The 21636-nt window shown below is 26.7% G+C and overlaps 1 protein-coding gene across 1 annotated transcript; it reads left to right on the top strand.

Moving 5' to 3' along the window:
* The first annotated feature begins 2852 nt into the window (after window positions 1–2852).
* LOC130935881 (nucleoside-triphosphatase-like) lies at window positions 2853–18747 on the top strand. The gene is made up of 9 exons (XM_057865791.1): window positions 2853–3113; window positions 5309–5437; window positions 9128–9184; window positions 9305–9397; window positions 11161–11366; window positions 11627–11718; window positions 12130–12347; window positions 12649–12838; window positions 18605–18747. Exons 1-9 carry the CDS (start codon window positions 2853–2855, stop codon window positions 18745–18747), a joined length of 1389 nt encoding a protein of 462 aa, XP_057721774.1.
* Window positions 18748–21636: the final 2889 nt, after the last annotated feature.

The raw sequence follows: 21636 nt of genomic DNA, 5'->3' as shown, positions 1-21636 counted from the left end.
TAAAAAAAATATAAATTTAATAATTTATTTTTAATTTGAACTTACAAGAGACTCAAATATAATACAGTTTCGCTACGTTACCAATAGCATATCTGTCAACTTCTGCCAACTCTTGTTTAAATTGTGTTTCATGAAAGTGTGTTCGTGGATGTGTCTAATAAAAATGTTTTTTTATAACTGTATTTAATAGAAGTATCTTTATAAATATATTTTCTGGGTGTGTCTCTTTATATATATATTTAAAATATATTAATTATTAGACACATCTACGAACACACTTCCATGAAAACACAAATATAAATAAGAGTTGGCAGAAGTTGGCAGATAATGTATTGGTACCCTATACTTTTCCAATATAATATAATGGTAAATGCTATCCAACCCCCTCTAAAATAACATGTAAGTTACCATTCATTATGTGTCACATTGTAATTGGTCCTTATCTTAACCATAGTTGAGTTATTTTATAATTTATTATTCTTAAAATATCAAAACTCCACTCCCGTTAATTGAAGCACATTCCACTCCTCCATTTTTTGTTCATCACTTCATCACCTAGATTCGGTCCTTCCAAGCACCGTTGCGTTCGTGACAAGAAGCACCAACGTCATCGCCATCTACTGTCTTCCCACACAACCTCTAATTAATGGTTAATTTTAGTTATTAAATTTTTTTATTAAAAAAATATATATTTATTTAATTACGTGACGGAACATATATTTATATGTAAAATATAATATAATAAAATAAATCTATTCAAAGTATTTAAAAATTTAATTAAAATTATGAACATACAAATATAATAATAAAATTTGTACTCCAAACAAATAAACATATTTTTTTATCATACATATATTTTTTTAAAAATAAATATATTATTAAAATTAATAACAGAAATTTAAAATAATAAAATTTAACTTTCTTACCGTATTTTTTATAGTATTTTTATTTTTTAATTTATAATTTATTAGTACTTTATTATTTAATTAAAATTAAACAAATTATTTTTATGAAAAATTATTTTTTGTATTATATTAGAGAAGAGACTAATATAGTAGTTTAAAAAATAAATTATATAAACATTTAAGAGATAAATATGAAATACATACCTAAAATAAATAAAACAGACAAAATGGGAGTACTATTGAAAAATGGAGAATTATTTTTGTCTGTTTTATTTATTTTAGGCATGTATTTCATATTTTTCTCTTAAATATCTATCTATATAATTTACTTTTGTATTTAAAAATTTTAATATTATCTATTTTTTATTTAAAAATTATTTTTACATTATTTTTTAGACTGTTATATTGGTCTCTTCTTTAAGATAATACAAAAAATAATTTATCATGAAGATAATTTATTTAATCATTAATTAAATAATAAAGTACGAATAAATTAAAAATTAAAAGAATAAAAATATTATAAAAAATACTTGTAAGAAAGTTAGATTTTATCATTTTAAACTTGTGTTATTAATTTTAACCATTTATTATTTTTTAAAATAATTTATGTACAATAAAAAATATATTTTTTCTGATTTTAATTATACTTTTAAGTACTCTAAATAGAGTTATTATATTATATTTTATATATGAATATATGTTCTATCGTGTAATTAAATAAAGATTTATTTTAATAAAAAAATTAATAACCAAACTAAACATTACTTAGGTATGTATTTCATATTTATCTCTTAAATATTTATACAATTTATTTTTTAAACTGTTATATTGGTCTCTTCTCTAATATAATATAAAAAAAATTTTCATAAAAATAATTTGTTTAATTATTAATTAAATAATAAAGTACTAATAAATTAAAAATTAAAAAATAAAAATACTATAAAAAATACGGTAAAAAATTTGAATTTTATCATTTTAAATTTCTGTTATTAATTTTAATAATATATTTATTTTTAAATAATATATGTATGATAAAAAAATATATTTATTTTTTTGGAGTACAAATTTTATTATTATATTTATATGTTCATGATTTTAATTATACTTTTAAATACTTTGAATAGATTTATTTTATTATATTATATTTTACATATAAATATATGTTTCATCACGTAATTAAATAAAGATATATTTTTTTAATAAAAAAATTTAATAACCAAATTAACCATTAATTATGTGGGTAAGCAGTGATTCACGCCAAAAAGAGACACTGGCTATACTATATTGGGAAGAGAGGTTGTGTGGGAGGGCATGGCAATGACGTTAGCGCTTCTTGTCACGAACGCGACGGTGCTTGGAAGGACCAAATCCAGGTGATGAAGTGATAAACAAAGAATGGAGGAATGGAATGTGCTTCAATTAACGGGAGTGGAGCTTTGATATTTTAAGAATAATAAATTATAAAATAACCTAACTATGGTTAAGATAAGAACTAATTACAATGTGACACGTAATGAAGGATAACTTACATGTTATTTTAGAGGGGGTTGGGTAGCATTCACCTAATATAATATAAGATAAATGAAAGAAAAAAAAAATGTTAACTTCTAATATTTGATTATTTGTGTTTGTGAAAACCATTGTACTCCGATCCTGATATGATAGAAACCAGGCCAGTCTTTTCACGTTTAAACAAATTTAGTCAATAATAAACTAACAAAATCTTTTCACGTTTAAAAAAATTAAAAAGATTAAAAATTATACATCTAAACTTTAGATTTACATGATCAACTTTCTTTTTGTAATTATTATTATTCCCTCTTATTTAATATAGAACAATGGCACCACTATATATATATTCGCACGTGGAAGCTAAGTTACTCGAGCTATATATAGAGGTAGAGACTACCGCATAAGAGTGCAAATTGAAATTATATTTCATCAAAGATGGATCTCAAAAGCCTCTTCACATTTTTATTCTTATTGATGCCATCATTCTGTTCCTCTCAATCCCTGAGGATTAACAACATTTTCTTTACTCATCGTAAGATACTACCAAAACAGAAATCCAATGATAATAATAATAATGTTACTTCTTATGCTGTCATATTTGATGCTGCAAGCTCTGGATCTCGTGTTCATGTCTTCCATTTTGACCAGAATCTCAACCTCCTTCATATTGGCAATGAAATTGAGTTTTATAAGAAGGTAGTGATGACTAAATTTCATTGTGTTTTTCTTCTTTCTCTTTTTTCTTCTCCCGAAGTTTAAAATTAAGAAATTTATTACACTATTTTGTTGGTGCAAGTTGAGTAATAACAGTCATATATATTACATAAGTATTAATAAGTAGTAATATTATATGCTCTATTTTCTTATGTATTATATTTTTTTTGTATGTTCTTATTTTATATTGAAATAATTGATATACAAAAGGAAAGAAATGCACATAAGATAGAAAGATCATTTTCCTAAACAATAACTTTTTTCTCTCTCACGCGCTCTCTTTCTTTCTCTCTATATATATCTATCTATGTATCTTCCACTCATAGTTCTGAATAAAAAATTAATTGATATATAAAAAACTAGTTAAAAATCTAAATAATCAGTCAAAAAAATGTGCGATTTTTAGTGGTTACTCAATTCAACATAATAAAATACGAAAAGTTATTTTTTTAAAAAATATATTTTATATATAAATATATTATTTTATTATATTTAATTTAATTTTTATTAAACTTTGATTGAATTTTAAAATTTTAAATTTTATTTCTAACAGTTCAATGATTGATTTAGTTTTTAGAAAAATCTTACTTTTACTGCTTGAAAAGTGAAACTTAACAATTTTTCACCATGATAGTAAATCAAATAAATAATTAAATATACAAAAGTAAGAGAAAGCCTTAAAAGTTAACATTGCAGAGTCAATGTTGTAGTATGCATTCGCAAGGAAAAAATATTCTAAGATTTTTAAAAATAAGGAAAATGTGATTTGGATAATAAAATTCAGGTTTTGTCAATCTTTAATATTATTTAATTATTTTTTAATTAAAATATATTTCTATTTTTTAGATACATATTTATAATTAAAATTAATTTAAATTTTAAAAATTAAAATTTTTTTAACTTCCTACTCACTTTATAGTTTATTATTATTTTTTTTTATGTTTTTTTTTTCTCTATAACACGATTTTCTTCTTTCTTCTATCTTTTTATCTCGTTCTCCACTTCTTTTTTATAATGGCAATAATTTCTTTTTCAATTGTAACACATCTAAAATTATTAACTTATACAAAAAATACTTTTGAAATACATCCAAAATCATAAATCTAAAATTTAAATTTAAACATTAAAAAATAATTGTAACACATCTAAAATTATAAAGTGAAACACAAAATATTTCTAAAACACATTTAAAATCATAAATAAAAAATTTAAACTCTTGCAGTGGCGTAATTGTAGATATAACAATGTTGACAATTTGAGAATTATGATTTTTTAAGTTGTTCTTCTACTTAAACCATTCTCCAATGTAAATTAGGATGTTATACATGGCATGCAAAATCAATGTGATTAAATAACTAATAAACAGATACATACGGTTAACTATGAATCGGTTTCTCTTAAACACATCCAAAATACCTGAGCTCCACGTCCGACGAAAAAGGATTAGCGACACTAATGACGGCTAACGCGACGAGGAGTAGGACGAAGCGAGGCTGCGGACTGAGCGGCGAGGAGGAAGGCGATGCCAAAGACGAGCGAGGCGGACGACAACGTTGCAGAAGAACGGCGAAGCGAACGAACCGTACTAGAGATGACGCGGTGGCACCGAAGAAGACGGCGGCACAGACGAATAATCACACGAACGAATTAAAATCTTTAATTTTATTGAATTTATATTTTTGGAAGTGTATTTAAGTGATAATCTGTTAATAATTAAAAATAATAAAACTGAAATAGAAATTTTAAATTTTAAATTTTAGTTTTATTTAGTTTGTATTTTAAATATGTATTTAATTTTAAAAAAATATTAAATCTATTTAAATGTATTTGTTTTGTTTTTTTAATTATTGTAATAAAAAATTGAATATTATAAATTTTTAAAGAACTGAATTATAAAAATAACAATATTCAAAACTCAGTTGCAAGAAATATCAGAAAATCCGATCTCCACAGCCCACAAAAGCTCAGCTCATCCTTTTTGGGCTTCGTATTTGACTTGTTTAACCGTCTGCTATAATATTAGTTGAATTTGATTAGTACAGTATTGATTTTCTAGTATTATTCTAAAATAATTTAAAAGAAAACATTTATTAATCCTTATGTCTGGAATTTGAGAACTGTTATTATATTTCTCTAATTACTTTATGAATTAATAAACATTGTACTGTGTGATGTAGATCAAACCCGGTTTGAGTGCATATGCAGATAATCCAGAAGAAGCAGCAGAATCTCTGATTCCACTCTTAGACGAAGCACAAAATATTATTCCACCGCAATTCCAACCCAAAACACCCCTTAGGCTTGGGGTATCAATCTCTATCTCTCTTTTTTGCATCTTCGATCTCAAAATAGACTCTCTTAATTTGAAATCTAATTCATCAAGTCAAAGGTAAATCTTATGCATACTAGATTAAAGATTAAAATAAAAGTAGGCAAGAATTTGCTACACGGCCAACAATAATGTTGAATCGAATTTTTGTCTAAAAATTAAATCAGTAGTAGATGATTACCTAATTTAATAAATAATACTATTAAAAGATGTCAAAATAATTGGTGAATATAATAGTATATATGATCTAATTACTAACAAAGAGATGGGAATTTTTTTAAATAAGTAATTTAATTATTTTAATTATGGAAATATGTAATTTGTAGTACATTTACCAATTTACATTACATTGATTTATTTTTATAAACGAGATAATTATGAATGTATTTTGTTTACGCTGTAACGAGATATGTGTATTGATAAATATAAAAATATAATTTTTAAAAATAATAAAAATATTAATAATTTAAATTGGACTAAACTCTTAAAAATGAAACACTTCAAATAATAAAAAAAGATGAACGATTTTAAATAATAGAAAAAATCGAAGATGAGCAGTTTCAAAGTAATAGGGAGATAAGAGAGATAAGAGATTTTAACTTAATGGTTTAATTACTTTGTTGGTCCTTATAATTTCGTGAAATTTTAAATTAGGTCCTTATACTTTTTTCTTTTTAATTGGGTCTATGCATTAATTTTTTTTTTAATTAAGTCCCTCTTAGTAATAATTGGCTTAATTTTATAGAGACCTAACTAAAAAAAGGAATTGGTATAGGGACCTAAATAAAAGGAAAAAAAAAGTGTAGAGACCTAATTAAAAAAATTTTGGCACAAAAACTCAATTAAAAGGAAAAAAATATAAGAATCTAATTGAAAATTTTGCGAAGAGGAGTGCTACACATACAAGTATTTTTGACTTACAAGTCTTACAAGTTACTAGGCCTTTTAATGCGTTATTCAACGTTTCCTGTTTTCAAAGCGCTACACTCAGAACGGTTCTTCCTCTTCCTCTTCCTCTTCCTCTTCCTCTTCTCCATTTTTTTTCAATTTTCATGGTTTCTGAAATCAAGTTTTGAAATCGTTTTGAAGAAGAAGAAGCAGCAGAAGATGAGGAGAAAGAGAAAGAGTTCTGAATTATGCAACGAATTTTGGGTGTATTTCTTAAATACTTTTGGTGTATTTTTCGTAATCCTTTGGGTGTATTTCTGTAATCCTTTTGAAGATAATGGAACTTCAGAAATACACCCAAACGATTACAGAAATACACCCAAAGGATTACAGAAATACACCCAAACGGTTACAGGAATTCACCCAAACGATTATAGAAAATACACCCAAAGGATTACAGAAAATACACCCAAAGGATTACAGAAAATACACCCAAAGGATTTAAAGAAATACACCCAAAATTCGTTAAAATACATCTTATGCATAATTCAGAACTCTTTATCTTTCTCCTCCTCATCTTCTACTACTTCTTCTTCTTCAAAAACGATTTCACCATGAAAAATCGAAAAAAAAAGATAAAACAGAGAGAAAAGAACGTAAATGAAGAAGAAGAGGAAGACGATGAAGAAGAACGTGCATAAACGAAAGAAAAGGAGAAGAAGAAGAGTAGGAGGAAGAAGAACGTGCAACAAGAAGAAAAAGAAGAAGGAGAAAGAGAAGGCAAGAAACGAAAAAAAAGAAGAAGGAGAAGACGAAGAGGAAGAAAAATGGTTGGAAGCGTGTTTTGAGCGTTAGTTTTAATTGAACTTTAAGACTTACAAGCCTTAATTGCTTGTATGCGAAGAATTACTCTTTTGCGAAATTATAGAGACCAACAAAATAATTAAACTTAACTTAATTAATTAATGGACAACTGGGCGTATCACATAATCTAAAACTGCCAATTTAAAAACCGACATATTATTTTTTAAAAAATCAATCCATTTAAACTAATAATAAAAAATAGATTAAATTAGATTAATTTAAATTTAAAAAAATAAATTAATTGTCGATGAATTTAAAAAAATAAAAAATAAATGTTACAACAATCATTTAAATGTCATAATATTATTTGTCTTTAGATTTCGTCGTCAACTTAACTCACCTCACGCTTCTTTCACCGCACCTTCGTCAGCTTCCTCCACACGCCAATACGCCATTCACTTCCTGTAATTTAAATAACGTGTGAGTTTTTCCCCACCACTAAACCAATGGATTTTTTATTTTAATAAATAAAATAATTATAATAATTATTAAAATAAATAATTTAAAAAATATTTATTAAAATAAATATATTTTTTATTTCGTTTATACTGTGCACATTAGTCTGTAAATGAGATTTAAGTCGACAAATTTTCAGTTACTATAAAAGAATATGTAACTTTTGGCATTTTTTACATATATTTTATATTTTTTTGTTTCATTTTTCTTACAAAAACAAAGCAATAATGACCAGTAATACCGTGTACATAGTTATGTGTATTAATGTCAAAGATTACACATCTTTTTATAATAGCTGAAAATTTGTCTTTTTATATCTCCTTTATACAGTAAAAAAGATAATTTTACATGTATCTCATTTATATTAGTATACTTTGTTTACAGTGTAAACGAAATATACATGTGTTAAGCTAACGTGTCTTATCTTATTTACAGTATAAACGAGATAAGAGATATATTTATTTCGATAAATAATTTTTAAATTATTTATTTTATTAATTATTATAATTATTTTATTTATTAAAATAAAAAATCTCCAAACCAATGATTTGCCTCAACACTATAATAATACTAGGTGGTTACTCTAATAAAGATTTTATTATTATCATCATGTAAAGATACTTTATTTTAATTATTGAATAATAAATTGTAGAACTTGATTTTTATATATTATAAAAGTGTTACTTTTATTTAAAGTGTGGTCAAACAAATAAGTTATATTTTTTAAACAAAAATCATCATAAAAAAATAATTTTAACATCTTCATTGAAATAATTACCATAATACTAACACACATAACTAAATTTAAATATAATATAATAATAGTTATTTTTATCAATATCAAATTATATACTTATTATCGAATTATATACTCATGGATGACTTTGATATCTGATTTTTTTTTAATTTTTTATATTTTATATTTTTTTAATATTAATTTAAATGGATTAGATTATAAAAAAATAATGTACTAATTTTAAATGAGCAGTGTAATACCTTCAATGACCCATTAATCAGTAAGTTAAAACGATTTATTTTTCCTAATATTTTAAAACGGTCTATTTTTTCTATTATTTAAAATTATTCATTTTGTCTATTATTTAAAACGTTTTATTTTTAAGAATTTGGTCCAATTTAAATTATTAATATTTTTATTATTTTTAAAATTATATTTTTATATTTATAAATATATATTTCATTTATACTGTAAATAAAATAATTATAAATATATTTTGTTTACACAGTAAACAAGATATGTGTATTTTTTTTAAATTATTAAATACATTATAAATTACATATTTTGATAATTAAAATAATTAAATTATTTATTTAAAAAAATTTTCTCAAATACGTTATTAAAATATGTTATCTGACGGGTCATCATGAATTTATTATAATTTAAAAAATATTATACCATGCCTTCTCAATTATTTTTTTTAATTTTATGTTTCAAATAAAGGCAACTGCAGGTTTAAGGTTGTTGGAGGGTGATACTGCTGAAAGAATATTGCAAGCGGTAACTAAGCATGACGAGTTCTTAATTATCAGTACAATACAATTCTAATTAATTAATTAAATCTTCAAATTTTAATTAATTTAACCTTCATCATATTCATAATTCATGTATGTCTTGAAGGTTAGGGATATGTTCAGGACAAGAAGTAACCTGAACTTTGAATCTGATGCAGTAACTATTATTGATGGAACCAAAGAAGGTTCTTATATTTGGGTATGATTACTTACTAGCTACCAAACTATATATATTTAAAGTTTTGTTTCATGCCAAGTTTATTTTTCTTAATAATATGTTGTTCATTTGATTTAACTCAGGTAATAATAAAGGGTAGTTATGGTAATTAATATTTATTAAAGAGGAGGTTGCTTCTCTCTTTCTTTCTTTTTTTCTTTTATATCAAAAGTATGAACAAACTACACTACTTTATATTTGGTAAATAATCAAGCATGTGCTTATATTTTTGGTTTTTCAAATTAATTAGCTTAATTATATTTTAAAAATTGAATATCTAGTATAAGTTTATATTTGAATAATTTCTAATTTATTTTATATTGATGTTTATTTAGCCATTTTAAATTTTAGAAATACTTTTACTATAGATTATTATTATTATTATTATTATTATTATTATTATTATTATTATTATTATTATTATTATTATTATTATTATTGTATCTTGCATTTATTAATAAAAATAATTTTTATTTTATTTTATCCAATTAAATGGTTACAACTTTTGAAAAAAAAAAATCTAGAGGTCATTAATTAGAACAAGTTATATAATTAAAATGAATTAATTTAGAATTACTCAATTATAACTTTTGAAACAGAAGATATATTTGCAACTTTTTTTACTCTATGTAAATCACTAACAGTTTTAATTTGAACGTAATCAATTACATACTACTATATTAGTGTGGATTACGAGAAAAAATATGTTGAATAGAAATTATTAGAGGCCATATCGATTTCTGAAATATTCAAACAATGCATAAACTGCTATTGATTACAGCGATTTATAAAAAAAAGTTGATATATGTAATTTGTGGAGACTTTAACAGTTTACGTGAAACTGTACTTATTTTGAGATCTATTTATTTTATTTATATAAATTGTCTAATAAATATATAATACCTAAATTTTTTGTTAGTTTTTAATTTTTTTTATAGAAAGTTTTTGTAATAAAAAATACTATAAAGCATTTGTTAATAGGTATGATAATTATATCTATATTTTTTGAGATATTTGAAGGGGAAAAAAAAATCTCAACTCACCAAATTAAACAAGGCCAAGTGCGGGGAGAGGATAATTTGATATTTGAGAGAAAAAGAGAACATATACAAAATACTTGAAAATAAAATCATGTATCCTTTCCCAAATATATATATAATAATTGATTACATCGATGTCGTTTAAGTTTTTGTTGAATTTCTAGTTTGACCCTTCTTTATCTCTTCAGGTGAGCTTCACTTCTTTTTAGAAGATAATAGTGTTGTATTATAGGATATTCAGTGTTACCATAATAAAAATATATGCATATTGCCACTCTTTAAGTCGGTCTTGTCAGATACTTAGATATACAATTAGGGTATAATGCACTATTCAAGATCAATTATGATGAACAAATTTCTATTAAAGTAAATAATTATTTTAATACTCGAAAGTTTTTTATTCTGATAAAATAATTTTTTATATTTATTTTTGATAAAATAAATTTTCTAATATCTATTATATTTGACAAAATAACTTAATCATTAATTCAAAATTTTGAATACTTAAATTATTTTTGTCAAACAAAATAAATATTTTAAAAAATTATTTTATTAAAAACAAATATAAAAATTTATTTTATTAAAATTAGAAATTACTATTTACTCTTTTTATTATTATATTGAAATGTTATATATATTAAATTCTATTTCTTAAATATATCAATAAAAGATAAGATTTAAATCTAACTTTTGATGTATGTATAGGTGACACTTAACTATCTATTGGGAAACTTGGGGAACGAGTATTCAAGAACGGTGGGAGTGGTTGATCTTGGAGGTGCATCAATTCAAATGGCATATGCTGTTTCAAAGGACACAGCTCAAAATGCACCATTACCACCAGATGGACAGGACCCATACATTAAAAATGTCATTCTTAAAGGAACTGAATATAACCTCTATGTTCACAGGCACGTTCTCTTCTTATTCCTCTCTTCGAATATTTTTAGCTCTACAGGTAAAGGGCTACCAATATATTATTGTATGTATGTATTAGGTAGAATTTGAATTTCTGATACTTATTCACTCGTCCTATTCAAATTGGTTAAGAGAAAATGAGAAATTTCTCTTTGTATATTTAGAAAAATATTTTTAAATATAAGATTTTTTTTTAGTTTGTAATATTGTGGCTAATGCATTTATTGGTTTAAAAATATTTCTTTAATTTCAGCTACTTGCACTATGGTAGTGATGCTGCTCGTGCTGAGATTCTGAATATCACTCATAATTCTGCTAACCCTTGCGTTTTAGCGGGCTTTAATGGTAATATATTGTATATACAACTTTCTAGCTTATCATGTGCACTTTAACCAAGCTAAGGCAATGGTTATAAACCGTGGTCGTTGATCAATGATTAGATTTTTTATTTTGTAAGAAAATAACCGTAATCTTTGTTTAAAAAATCGTGACTATTGAGCTATGGTCATATTGGTATTGACCTCGGCTGATAAGTGAAAACTATGACATTTGTTCAAAAACAGTAATTAGAGCAAAGATCACAGTTTTTTTTACCTATTCATAGTTTTAAAATGTGACCAAATAATGTTATATTGTTTGAAAGATTCTGTCTTAGCAAAATTTTTTGTTCAGTGTCTAGGTTTATTATTATTATTATTATTTGTTTAGTGGAATGATGATATGCAAGAAATTATTGTTTTCGGAATCCTTTTGAAGGGACATACGCATACTTAGGAAATGAGTATAGGGCATATGCACCAAGTTCAGGGTCCAGCTTTGAAAAATGTAGGCATATAGTTCGTGAGGCCCTCAAATTAGAAACAACATGTCCATATAATAAAGATTGCACTTTTGGTGGAATATGGAATGGTGGAGGTGGCAGTGGACAAAAAAATCTCTATGTTGCTACGTCTTTCTTTTATACGGCATCAGAAGTAGGTAATAAAGTTGGGTTAAGAATTTATTTATTCATCTATCGCACATATTACAAATTCTCTTTAAAAATGAGAGTAATTTTTGGTATTTTTTATAGTAATTAATAAAAATTTATTAAAAATCAAAGTGTTGTATTTGAAGTTTATTAGAGACCAATACAAATATTTTCTCAACAAAATACAAATCAAAATGCTATTTTTCTCTCTTTCTCTTCCTCTTTCAATTGTATTCTAAATACTCTCATCTACATAAATATCTCATTTATTGTTGATTATCATATGCAAACTATCATTCTTGTAGACGGGTATAGTTGATCTGAATAAATCCAATTCCAAAGTTATTCCGTTGGATTACAAAGTTGCAGCTAAGAAAGCATGTAATACAAAATATGAAGATGCTGCATCTATTTATCCTATTACGACCAATGCCAAACTTCCCTATGTCTGCATGGATCTCACCTACCAATATACATTGCTCGTTCAGGGATTTGGTAAGTTATATATATATATATATTATTTGGTTGTTAATTAATATGGTTACTAGATTCTATTTAACTAAGTTAGAAAACCGACAAGCAACTAACTCTGACCGAATTCGATTACTCCATTTATATCATTATGTCTTTATATTAGAATCTCAAAATATTTTTAGGTGATTGTTATGATATTTAGAAGAAAAAGTCTAGGAGACCAATAATTTTATTAAATTCTAACTAACATATAATTAGCAAAAAAAAAAGTAATCATATACTATTGGATAAAATCTTATACTATTAAAAATATCATTGATGGCTACTTGATAGTTACAATCACAAAAGTTACTGACCCCACAATACTCCTCTATTTAAAAAGTAGTATCTAACTTTTATATTGATCTATTAGTGGTACGAGGCTTTGCCACATGTCAACAAAGTGATCTAAGTTAATTAGCCAATAAACATTTTAAATGAAAGTGTCTCATATTTAATAAGAATAAATGATGAAATTAATTATTGAAAGATCATTTATTTTTTAAGTTGGTTTTTGAAATTTTTTTTAATCAAATTCATCATTCAAAGATTTTAAGTTAATTAATCATATTATTCCTTTATGTCACTTTTGTTACTAATTGCATCAAAATTTGTTGATATAGCACATTAAGTGACACCACAACAGACATGTGATAGTTCTAATTAGCGGCTAACATAATAAATTTATGAAATTAGATCAAATTGAAGAATTTTAATACCTCAAGGTCCCCCTCTATTAGATTTTAATTTGATATAATTTTATAAACTTATATATTAACAGTCAATTAGAACTCTTAGGTGTGTTATAGTGTTACTTAATGTGCTACATTGACAAATTTTGACATTGTCAACAAAAAAAATGACAAAAAAGCGTAATTAACTTAAAATTTTTGAAAAACAAATTTAATTAAAAAAATCTATGGTACCAATCTAAAAAATAATAATTTTTTAAGGATAAATTTAACCATTTATTCTATTTAATAATATCTAGAGAAAGTTGTAACAACTAATATTATACCACTAACATTACATAGTTAATATTACAGCTAATATTCAACATTAAAAAAACATCTTAAACTCTTAAAAATAAGAACATACGAAACTCAAATAAAAAAAATCCAAAATTTAAACTCAACAAAAGTTCATCTTTAGTGAACTTTGTTACCTAGATTATTTCTTTATCAATAATAGGTTTACCATTGTAATTATTTTTTAGTGAGAGTACATAAAAAAAAAGGTACATAGTATATAAGGTGTAATAACTCAACAAATATTTTTTAAGGGGGATTTTTCATTCTCTCCAATAATGAGAAGAACCTATCTCTCTCCCTCTCTTAATCCTTTCTAATTCATCAAACCATCAACATCACAGCTTGAACAGCTTAGGGCATGAGATTTTCTTCATGGTGCGGTGAGCGTGGAGAGCAACCAAGCTGTGAATCAAAAAAAAAAAAAAGAAAAAGTTGCGAATCCAATTTTGCCATTCTCTTTCTATCCCTAATTTTTCTTTCGACATTTTCTTTCCCCCATTCTTACCTCTTCCTTCAAACTCATCCAATAGAGTTTGATGAGAGGCTATTTCGCAAGATTCTTTCTTGGTGAACATAGCTGTTCCGATCAACGAGTTGGAAGGAAGAAGATCTGAATTCCTATTACTCTGTGATTCATTGATTTCTCAAAATGGCAAACATGGCAAACAGATCCTCCCATTGCAGAGGTCGTGGAGCTACATTGGCTTGCTCTCATTGCAACAAGCAAGGCCACAATCACGTGATCACTGAGGGGCATGATGATATACTCAGTGACAAACAATTCCAGCTCAATTGTCTCCAAGAGAACATTGGAATATCAAGATCTGATTCACTCCAGAGCAAAGATTTGCCTTGTTAGAGTTGATCAAAGACAAAAGTGTGCAGCAACAACCTCATAATGCAAATCAAATTTTGACTAATTCCATTCACACTTCCACTCCAGGTAAAACCATTGCATTACATTTTAATGCGAGAATTATGAGTATTATCACTCCAAAATCTGCACTATGGATCATTGATTCCGGTGCAACAGATCATGTGACTTTTGACTTAAAAGATTTTGCAAGTTTTCAAAATATTGATCCAATCAATGTGATATTGCCAAATGGAACCAAAACTGTTAGCACCATCATTGGCACAATCACATTTTCTAAAAATTTTTTTCTCAAAAATGTTTTATACATTCCTTCTTTTGATTTTAAATTGATATCTGTGTCAAAGTTAACCTCAAACTTACATTGTCAATTGTTAATCAATGATAAGTGTTGTGAGATACAAGATAGATCCACATCAAAAATGATTGGCATTGCTGAGTGTATAGAAGGGTTATATACAATGAGTAGAGAACCAGAATTCTCTCATTTTCCCCCTCTTCCAACAAAGCAAGCTTCATTGGCGGTAACTACTACTACTACTCATCCCACCACACCTTCACACAGTGAGCACAACAACATTTGGCATCTTAGATTAGGACACATACCCATGCATAAATTGATTTTTCTGAAGAAGTATTATCCTTTTATAGATAGTATTGCTTCAAATTTTCCTTGTGATTCATGTCATTTTGCAAAACAAAAGAAATTATCTTTTAATCTTAGTACAACTAAAATAAAAGATTGTTTTGATTTAGTTCATATGGATATCTGGGGTCCTATTTCTGTCCCTTCCAATGAAGGACATAGGTATTTTTTGACTGTGGTGGATGGTAAGAGCAAATTCACTTGGATTTTTTTTATGAAAACCAAATCTGAAGCATCACAATTGGTTATTAATTTTGTGAATTTTGTCAGAGTACATTTTGAAAAACAAGTTAAGTGTATAAGGACCGACAATGGGCCAGAATTCACTCTAAAATCCTTTTTTGCATCAACTGGAATTTTACACCAAACTTCTTGTGTAGAAACACCAGAGCAAAACGGGATTGTAGAGAGAAAACACCAGCATATTTTAGGTGTTGCTAGAGCACTGCTATTTCAATCAGGGATTCCACATTGTTTTTGGCAATACGCAGTTGCTCACGCCATTCACCTAATTAATAGGCTGCCCAGCACTACCCTGAATAATGCTAGTCCTTATAAGCTTTTGTATGGCAACTTACCTGACCTTTCATATTTAAGGGTATTTGGTTCTCTTGCATATGCCTCCACATTAACAAATTCAAGAACAAAATTAGACCCAAGAGCCAGAAAAACAGCTTTTCTTGGTTTTAAATTAGGAACAAAGGGTTTTCGACTTATTGATTTAAAATCAAAGGAAATTTTCATATCCAGAAATGTAATTTTTTATGAAACTCATTTTCCATTTTTACATTCCACTAGCACTGACATTTCTGTAGTGCCCATTCGTACTCTACAATGCATTAATCTTTTTCAATATGATACACCATCCACACATCATTTGCAATCACCCACACATACCACACTCATAGATTCAAATGAACATTTCTCAAGCTCAATGCACTCACCAATTTCCTCACACACCATTGCACCCATTACCACACCACACACTGATAATGCACCTGCATCACAACACTCTGACATCACACATGACTGCATTACTAGAAAGTCTGAAAGAGTCAAGAAACCGCCTGCTTATTTGAAGGACTATCATTGTATGACAACCCACACAGCTCACTCTAGCAATGTTTCCAACTCTAACTCTTTATATCCTATCTCACAACACTTGTCATATGATAAACTAACCCCGAAATATAAGTCACTTTCTCTAGCCATCACCTCAAATCAAGAACCTAGCACTTATGAGGAAGCGGCTGCACATGAATGTTGGAGAAAGGCAATACAAGATGAATTGACAGCTCTAGATCAAAACAGAACTTGGTGTCTCACTGAACTCCCAAAAGACAAGAAGGCTGTGGGTTGCAAATGGGTTTTTTCGGGTAAAATTCAATCCTGATGGCACCATAGAAAGGCACAAAGCGAGGCTAGTTGCAAAAGGATTCACTCAAGTGCAAGGAGTAGATTATGGTGATACTTTTAGTCCAGTTGTCAAAATGACTACCCTACGAGTAATGTTAGCATTAGCAGCGGCAAAGAAATGGCATTTGAAACAGCTGGATGTCAACACTGCCTTCCTTCATGGAGATTTGGACAAAGAAGTTTATATGAAGATACCACCCGGTTTGGCTGTGTCACAACCAGGTTTGGTTTGTAAATTGCAAAAATCTCTATATGGGCTTAAGCAAGCAAGCAGGCAATGGAACATTAAGCTCACTCAGACTCTTGTGGATGCTGGTTATAAGCAGTTTTTTTATGATCATTCACTCTTCATTAAGAAACAATCTCAAAGCTTCACTGCCATTCTAGTATATGTTGATGACTTGGTTTTAACCGGGAATGACATTGGTGAAATCAATTCCATCAAGCAAGATTTGGATGACAAATTCAAAATAAAGGATCTTGGTGATCTCAAATACTTCTTGGGAATGGAAGTAGCACGCTCTAACTCTGGAATTCACATTTATCAGCGGAAGTACACCATGGACCTTCTCAGAGATTTTGGTTATCTAGATTGCAAGCCTCTCTCTACTCCATTTGATTATAGTCAGAAACTTTCAAAGGAATCAGGTACCATTTTAACCGACAACACTGTTTACAGACAGCTCATCGGCCGACTCCTTTACCTCACAAATACTAGACCCGATATCTCTTATGCTGTGGGACGTTTGAGCCAATTTTTGGACTGTGCAACAACTTCTCACATACAGGCTGCTTTTCGTGTACTCCGATATTTAAAAGGCCGACCTGCAACTGGTCTCTTCTTCTCCTCTACTTCTAATCTGCATCTCACTGGATTTGCCAATGCTGACTGGGCTACCTGTGCCGATACTCGTCGCTCCATTTCCGGTTATTGCTTCATGCTTGGGAACTCGTTCATTAGCTGGAAGAGTAAAAAGCAAACCACAGTTGCCAAGTCCTCTGCAGAAGCTGAATATAGGTCTCTTGCTGTTGCCACTTGTGAAGCTAGTTGGTTATCTTTCTTAATGGATTTCATTGGCTTGCCGCTTCAAAAGTCTATCACTCTATTCTGTGACAACCAGTCAGCCATTCACATTGCCAATAATCCCATTTTTCATGAAAGAACTAAACACATTGAAGTGGACTGCCACATTGTTCGTGAAAAGCATTTGTCTGGTCTCATTCATCTTATGCCAGTTCGTTCCAAGGATCAACTTGCTGACTTTCTTACCAAAGCTCTGCCACCGGGTCCTTTTCTTGCCAATGTTTCCAAGCTAGGATTGTTAGATTTACACAATTCTAGCTTGCGGGAGGGTGTTACCTAGATTATTTCTTTATCAATAATAGGTTTACCATTGTAATTATTTTTTAGTGAGAGTACATAAAAAAAAGGTACATAGTATATAAGGTGTAATAACTCAACAAATATTTTTTAAAGGGGATTTTTCATTCTCTCCAATAATGAGAAGAACCTATCTCTCTCCCTCTCTTAATCCTTTCTAATTCATCAAACCATCAACATCACAGCTTGAACAGCTTAGGGCATGAGATTTTCTTCAAACTTCATAATAAATTTATTTAATAACATACTATTGTATATTGTTGAAATTGGCTATTATAGTATTGGTTTCCTAACATTACTTAAATGTTTAGCATGAGCAAATATTACTATAATTTACCATTGTGCGAAACATTATATATTTTATCTTCCAATATTTGATGATAATTTCATTTCTTGGCAGGAATACATCCATGGCAAGAGATTACAGTTACAAAGCAAATTGAATATGAAGATGCTTCAGTAGATGCAACCTGGCCACTAGGCAGTGCCATAGAAGCCATATCTTCATTACCTAAATTTGAGCGATTAATGTATTTCATTTAAAATTCTACGGTAACTAGGAAGTAGGGATGTTACACATTGACGCCTATGCTTTCTGTATTAAATAAAAGTCATGAACTTCTATATAAAAAAACAAGTTTGCTATAATGTATTGTTGTGTGTATGTGTTAGCTCATAATTTTGGTAAAGATTATGAAATAAATATTGTATTTTAAAACAAGTCTAGCATTTTTTGTTTATTTCGAATGTATACTTATTTTACGATGATACTATATAACCAAATCATTTTAGTAATCAAGTTGTTTTAATAGTTCATTGCCACAATAAAAATCAATTGAAGAAGTAGGAGAAAATACATAAAAAAAAAGAAAAAAATACTTATTTAAATTTAATTACGAAAATAACTTGTTTATCGTATCTAATATTTTTTTTATTAGCATAATTCTCGAGTTCTCTTAATGAAGACTAGATGTAGGCATTTCAAATGAATCAGTATATATCATCGTGTACATCTATCTTCTAAATTCTTAACTCTTTATATTTCATGCTTATTATATATTATAGTTAAGAGGTCAATCCTTATCGTTGTCGCAAATATGTAAATACATCTTATTTTTATCTAAATCTGAAGTCTTTGAAGGATCTTAAAAGCTATCTCATAATTTAAAATATCTCAGCAGAGACTTTTAAAAGTATTTAAACTTCACTGAAAAAAAAAAAGCTATTTTAATATTTTTTTAACAGTCATAATTAAGTATAAAAATTAATATATATTTTTGATAAATATTAAAAATATCAATTTTTTATTTTTTTAGATAAATAATTTAACCGTAAAAAATTACTCTTCAATTTTAACGGTTATTTATTTTCAATTTACTCTACTATTCCTCTTTTTCACTTAATTCCGTCGATTTTGAAATCACACTATTCACTTTTCATATTCAAAATTTCAGTTTGGGATCACACTACTCATTCTTCGTATTCAAACATCTCATTCTTCAGCTCCAAAATTAACTTTATTTTGTTAGGTATTTCTTCTTCTTCTCTCAAAATTTTTTATACCTTCATAAATTTGATTTAATTTTTGTCTGATGTTTTAGATTTTAAAATTTTTTTATTCAAACTTTTTATTAATACGTATTAAAGTAAGTATTCTCAAATTTATTTCTTAATTTATATTTTTTTATTTGACTTTTTATTGATCTATTCTATAATACATAGCTTTTTATTTATTTGTCATACCTAATTACCTAATTATTCTTGAATTTGTTTCTCATATCTGATTTATGTAAATTGGTCAATAACTCTGGTAAAGTTTTTGCTGTTTTTTGTTTGATTTTTTATTTTTTTATTCATAATAAAAAAAATAAGAGAAAGATAACTCTCTGATTTAGTGATGTAATGCTATTATTTATTTTGTTTTAAAAGTTCTATTCATTTTATGTTTTATCTAATTTAACTTTTAATCCTTCAATTTTTTTTTTCTTTTCAATTTTTACACACCACGTGTTTGTTCTTGTTTTTAAACCAAAAGTTCACATCAAATGGAATATCTAGCTTTACTTTGAATTCTTGGATATATATATATATATATATATATATATATATATATATATATATATATATATATATTTTAAGAGTCTGAATTTTTATAATATATTAGTTTGTATTAGTGATTATTACTTATTTGCTTGGTTGTTTATTATAGGTCAAACAATTTTATTAATGACTTCTAAAATATTGTTAAAGAAACAAGGTCAACTAATTGAGGCAAATATTTTTTATTATTGAAACTTACTCTTTGTTAAACTTATTAAAGAATTTTTAGCATATTTATGATCACATTTGGCAAATTTTCATTGTGTTTAGCGATATATTTTAATTGATCAACTATATTGATAGCATTCTTATTAGGATCTTCACTTCTTCTAAGTATTGGGCACACTTTTCATGTATGTGCCTTTAACTTTTCTGAAACAATTGCCGTTTTATCTAGGAACCTGATCATCATCATCATCATTAAAAGAAACTGAATCACATTTATTTGCTAATTAAAACTTCATTTCTTACTTATTCTTTCTTAATATTTCCCAAAATAGAAAATAATAAGCATTCATGTTTGCACACTTTACTCTACTCTAATCAATATCATAGTTTAAAAGATTATTCACAAAACAAAATGGTTTGCGATTGGCATCAACTTTGAGGCTTTTATCAGTAGTATTACACTTTTGTTTAAATTATTTATAATCACTAATTTATATAATGACCATTAAATATTTAGTTAATAATCTCATATCGAAACCAATAGAAGTGTTTACAAGTTTATAGTTCTACTTGTTTGTGGTATGCCGACTTTTGCTAAGAGGGTGATGTCCAATAAGTTACAAAGTAAAATAATGACTCCACTCTATATATTTTAAGGATATGAGAGATATATCTTTTTTGTATTTCCATTTGATAAAGTGTGAGATTCATTTGTGTAAATTCTACATCATATCTTACTAAATGTGTTCCTTAACATATGATAAAGTGTGAGATTTATTTGTGTAAACTATATTTTTTGTTTTGTCTATTGTTATATATAGTTATTTTCATTCAAAAAATTAATAATAGGTGAAACCTTAAGTAAAATAGGATTGAATTTTTTTATGGTAAAAAATTGTTAAAAATGTTTATAATATAGTATATTTTATGGTTAATAATTGTAAAAAATTTTTTGAATATTTTTTATGGTCAATAAGTATTAAAATTAAATAAATAATATTTTTTACGGTTAAAATGTATCACAAAAAATATATTTTTAAAATTTTTTAATAAATTATTTTTGATGATCAATAATTATCAAAATAAAATTAAACTTTTTTCACAATTACTTATATATTAAAAATATTATTTTGACAAAAATTTTTATTAATATATTTTTATAGT

The sequence above is a fragment of the Arachis stenosperma genome, chromosome 6 (genome assembly GCF_014773155.1).
Source record: "Arachis stenosperma cultivar V10309 chromosome 6, arast.V10309.gnm1.PFL2, whole genome shotgun sequence".
In the NCBI taxonomy this organism is placed as follows: Eukaryota; Viridiplantae; Streptophyta; class Magnoliopsida; order Fabales; family Fabaceae; genus Arachis; species Arachis stenosperma.
Note: the sequence above shows the minus strand (reverse complement) of the source record. Positions and strands in the feature narration are given on the sequence as shown.

Bases quoted from the DNA above. Each gene is read 5' to 3' on its own strand.
- LOC130935881 (XM_057865791.1), top strand. From the start codon at position 2,853: ATGGATCTCAAAAGCCTCTTCACATTTTTATTCTTATTGATGCCATCA. The intron at 3,114-5,308 runs GTAGTGATGACT...TGTGTGATGTAG, and splicing joins AAATTGAGTTTTATAAGAAG to ATCAAACCCGGTTTGAGTGC. The intron at 11,719-12,129 runs GTAATATATTGT...ATCCTTTTGAAG, and splicing joins CGTTTTAGCGGGCTTTAATG to GGACATACGCATACTTAGGA.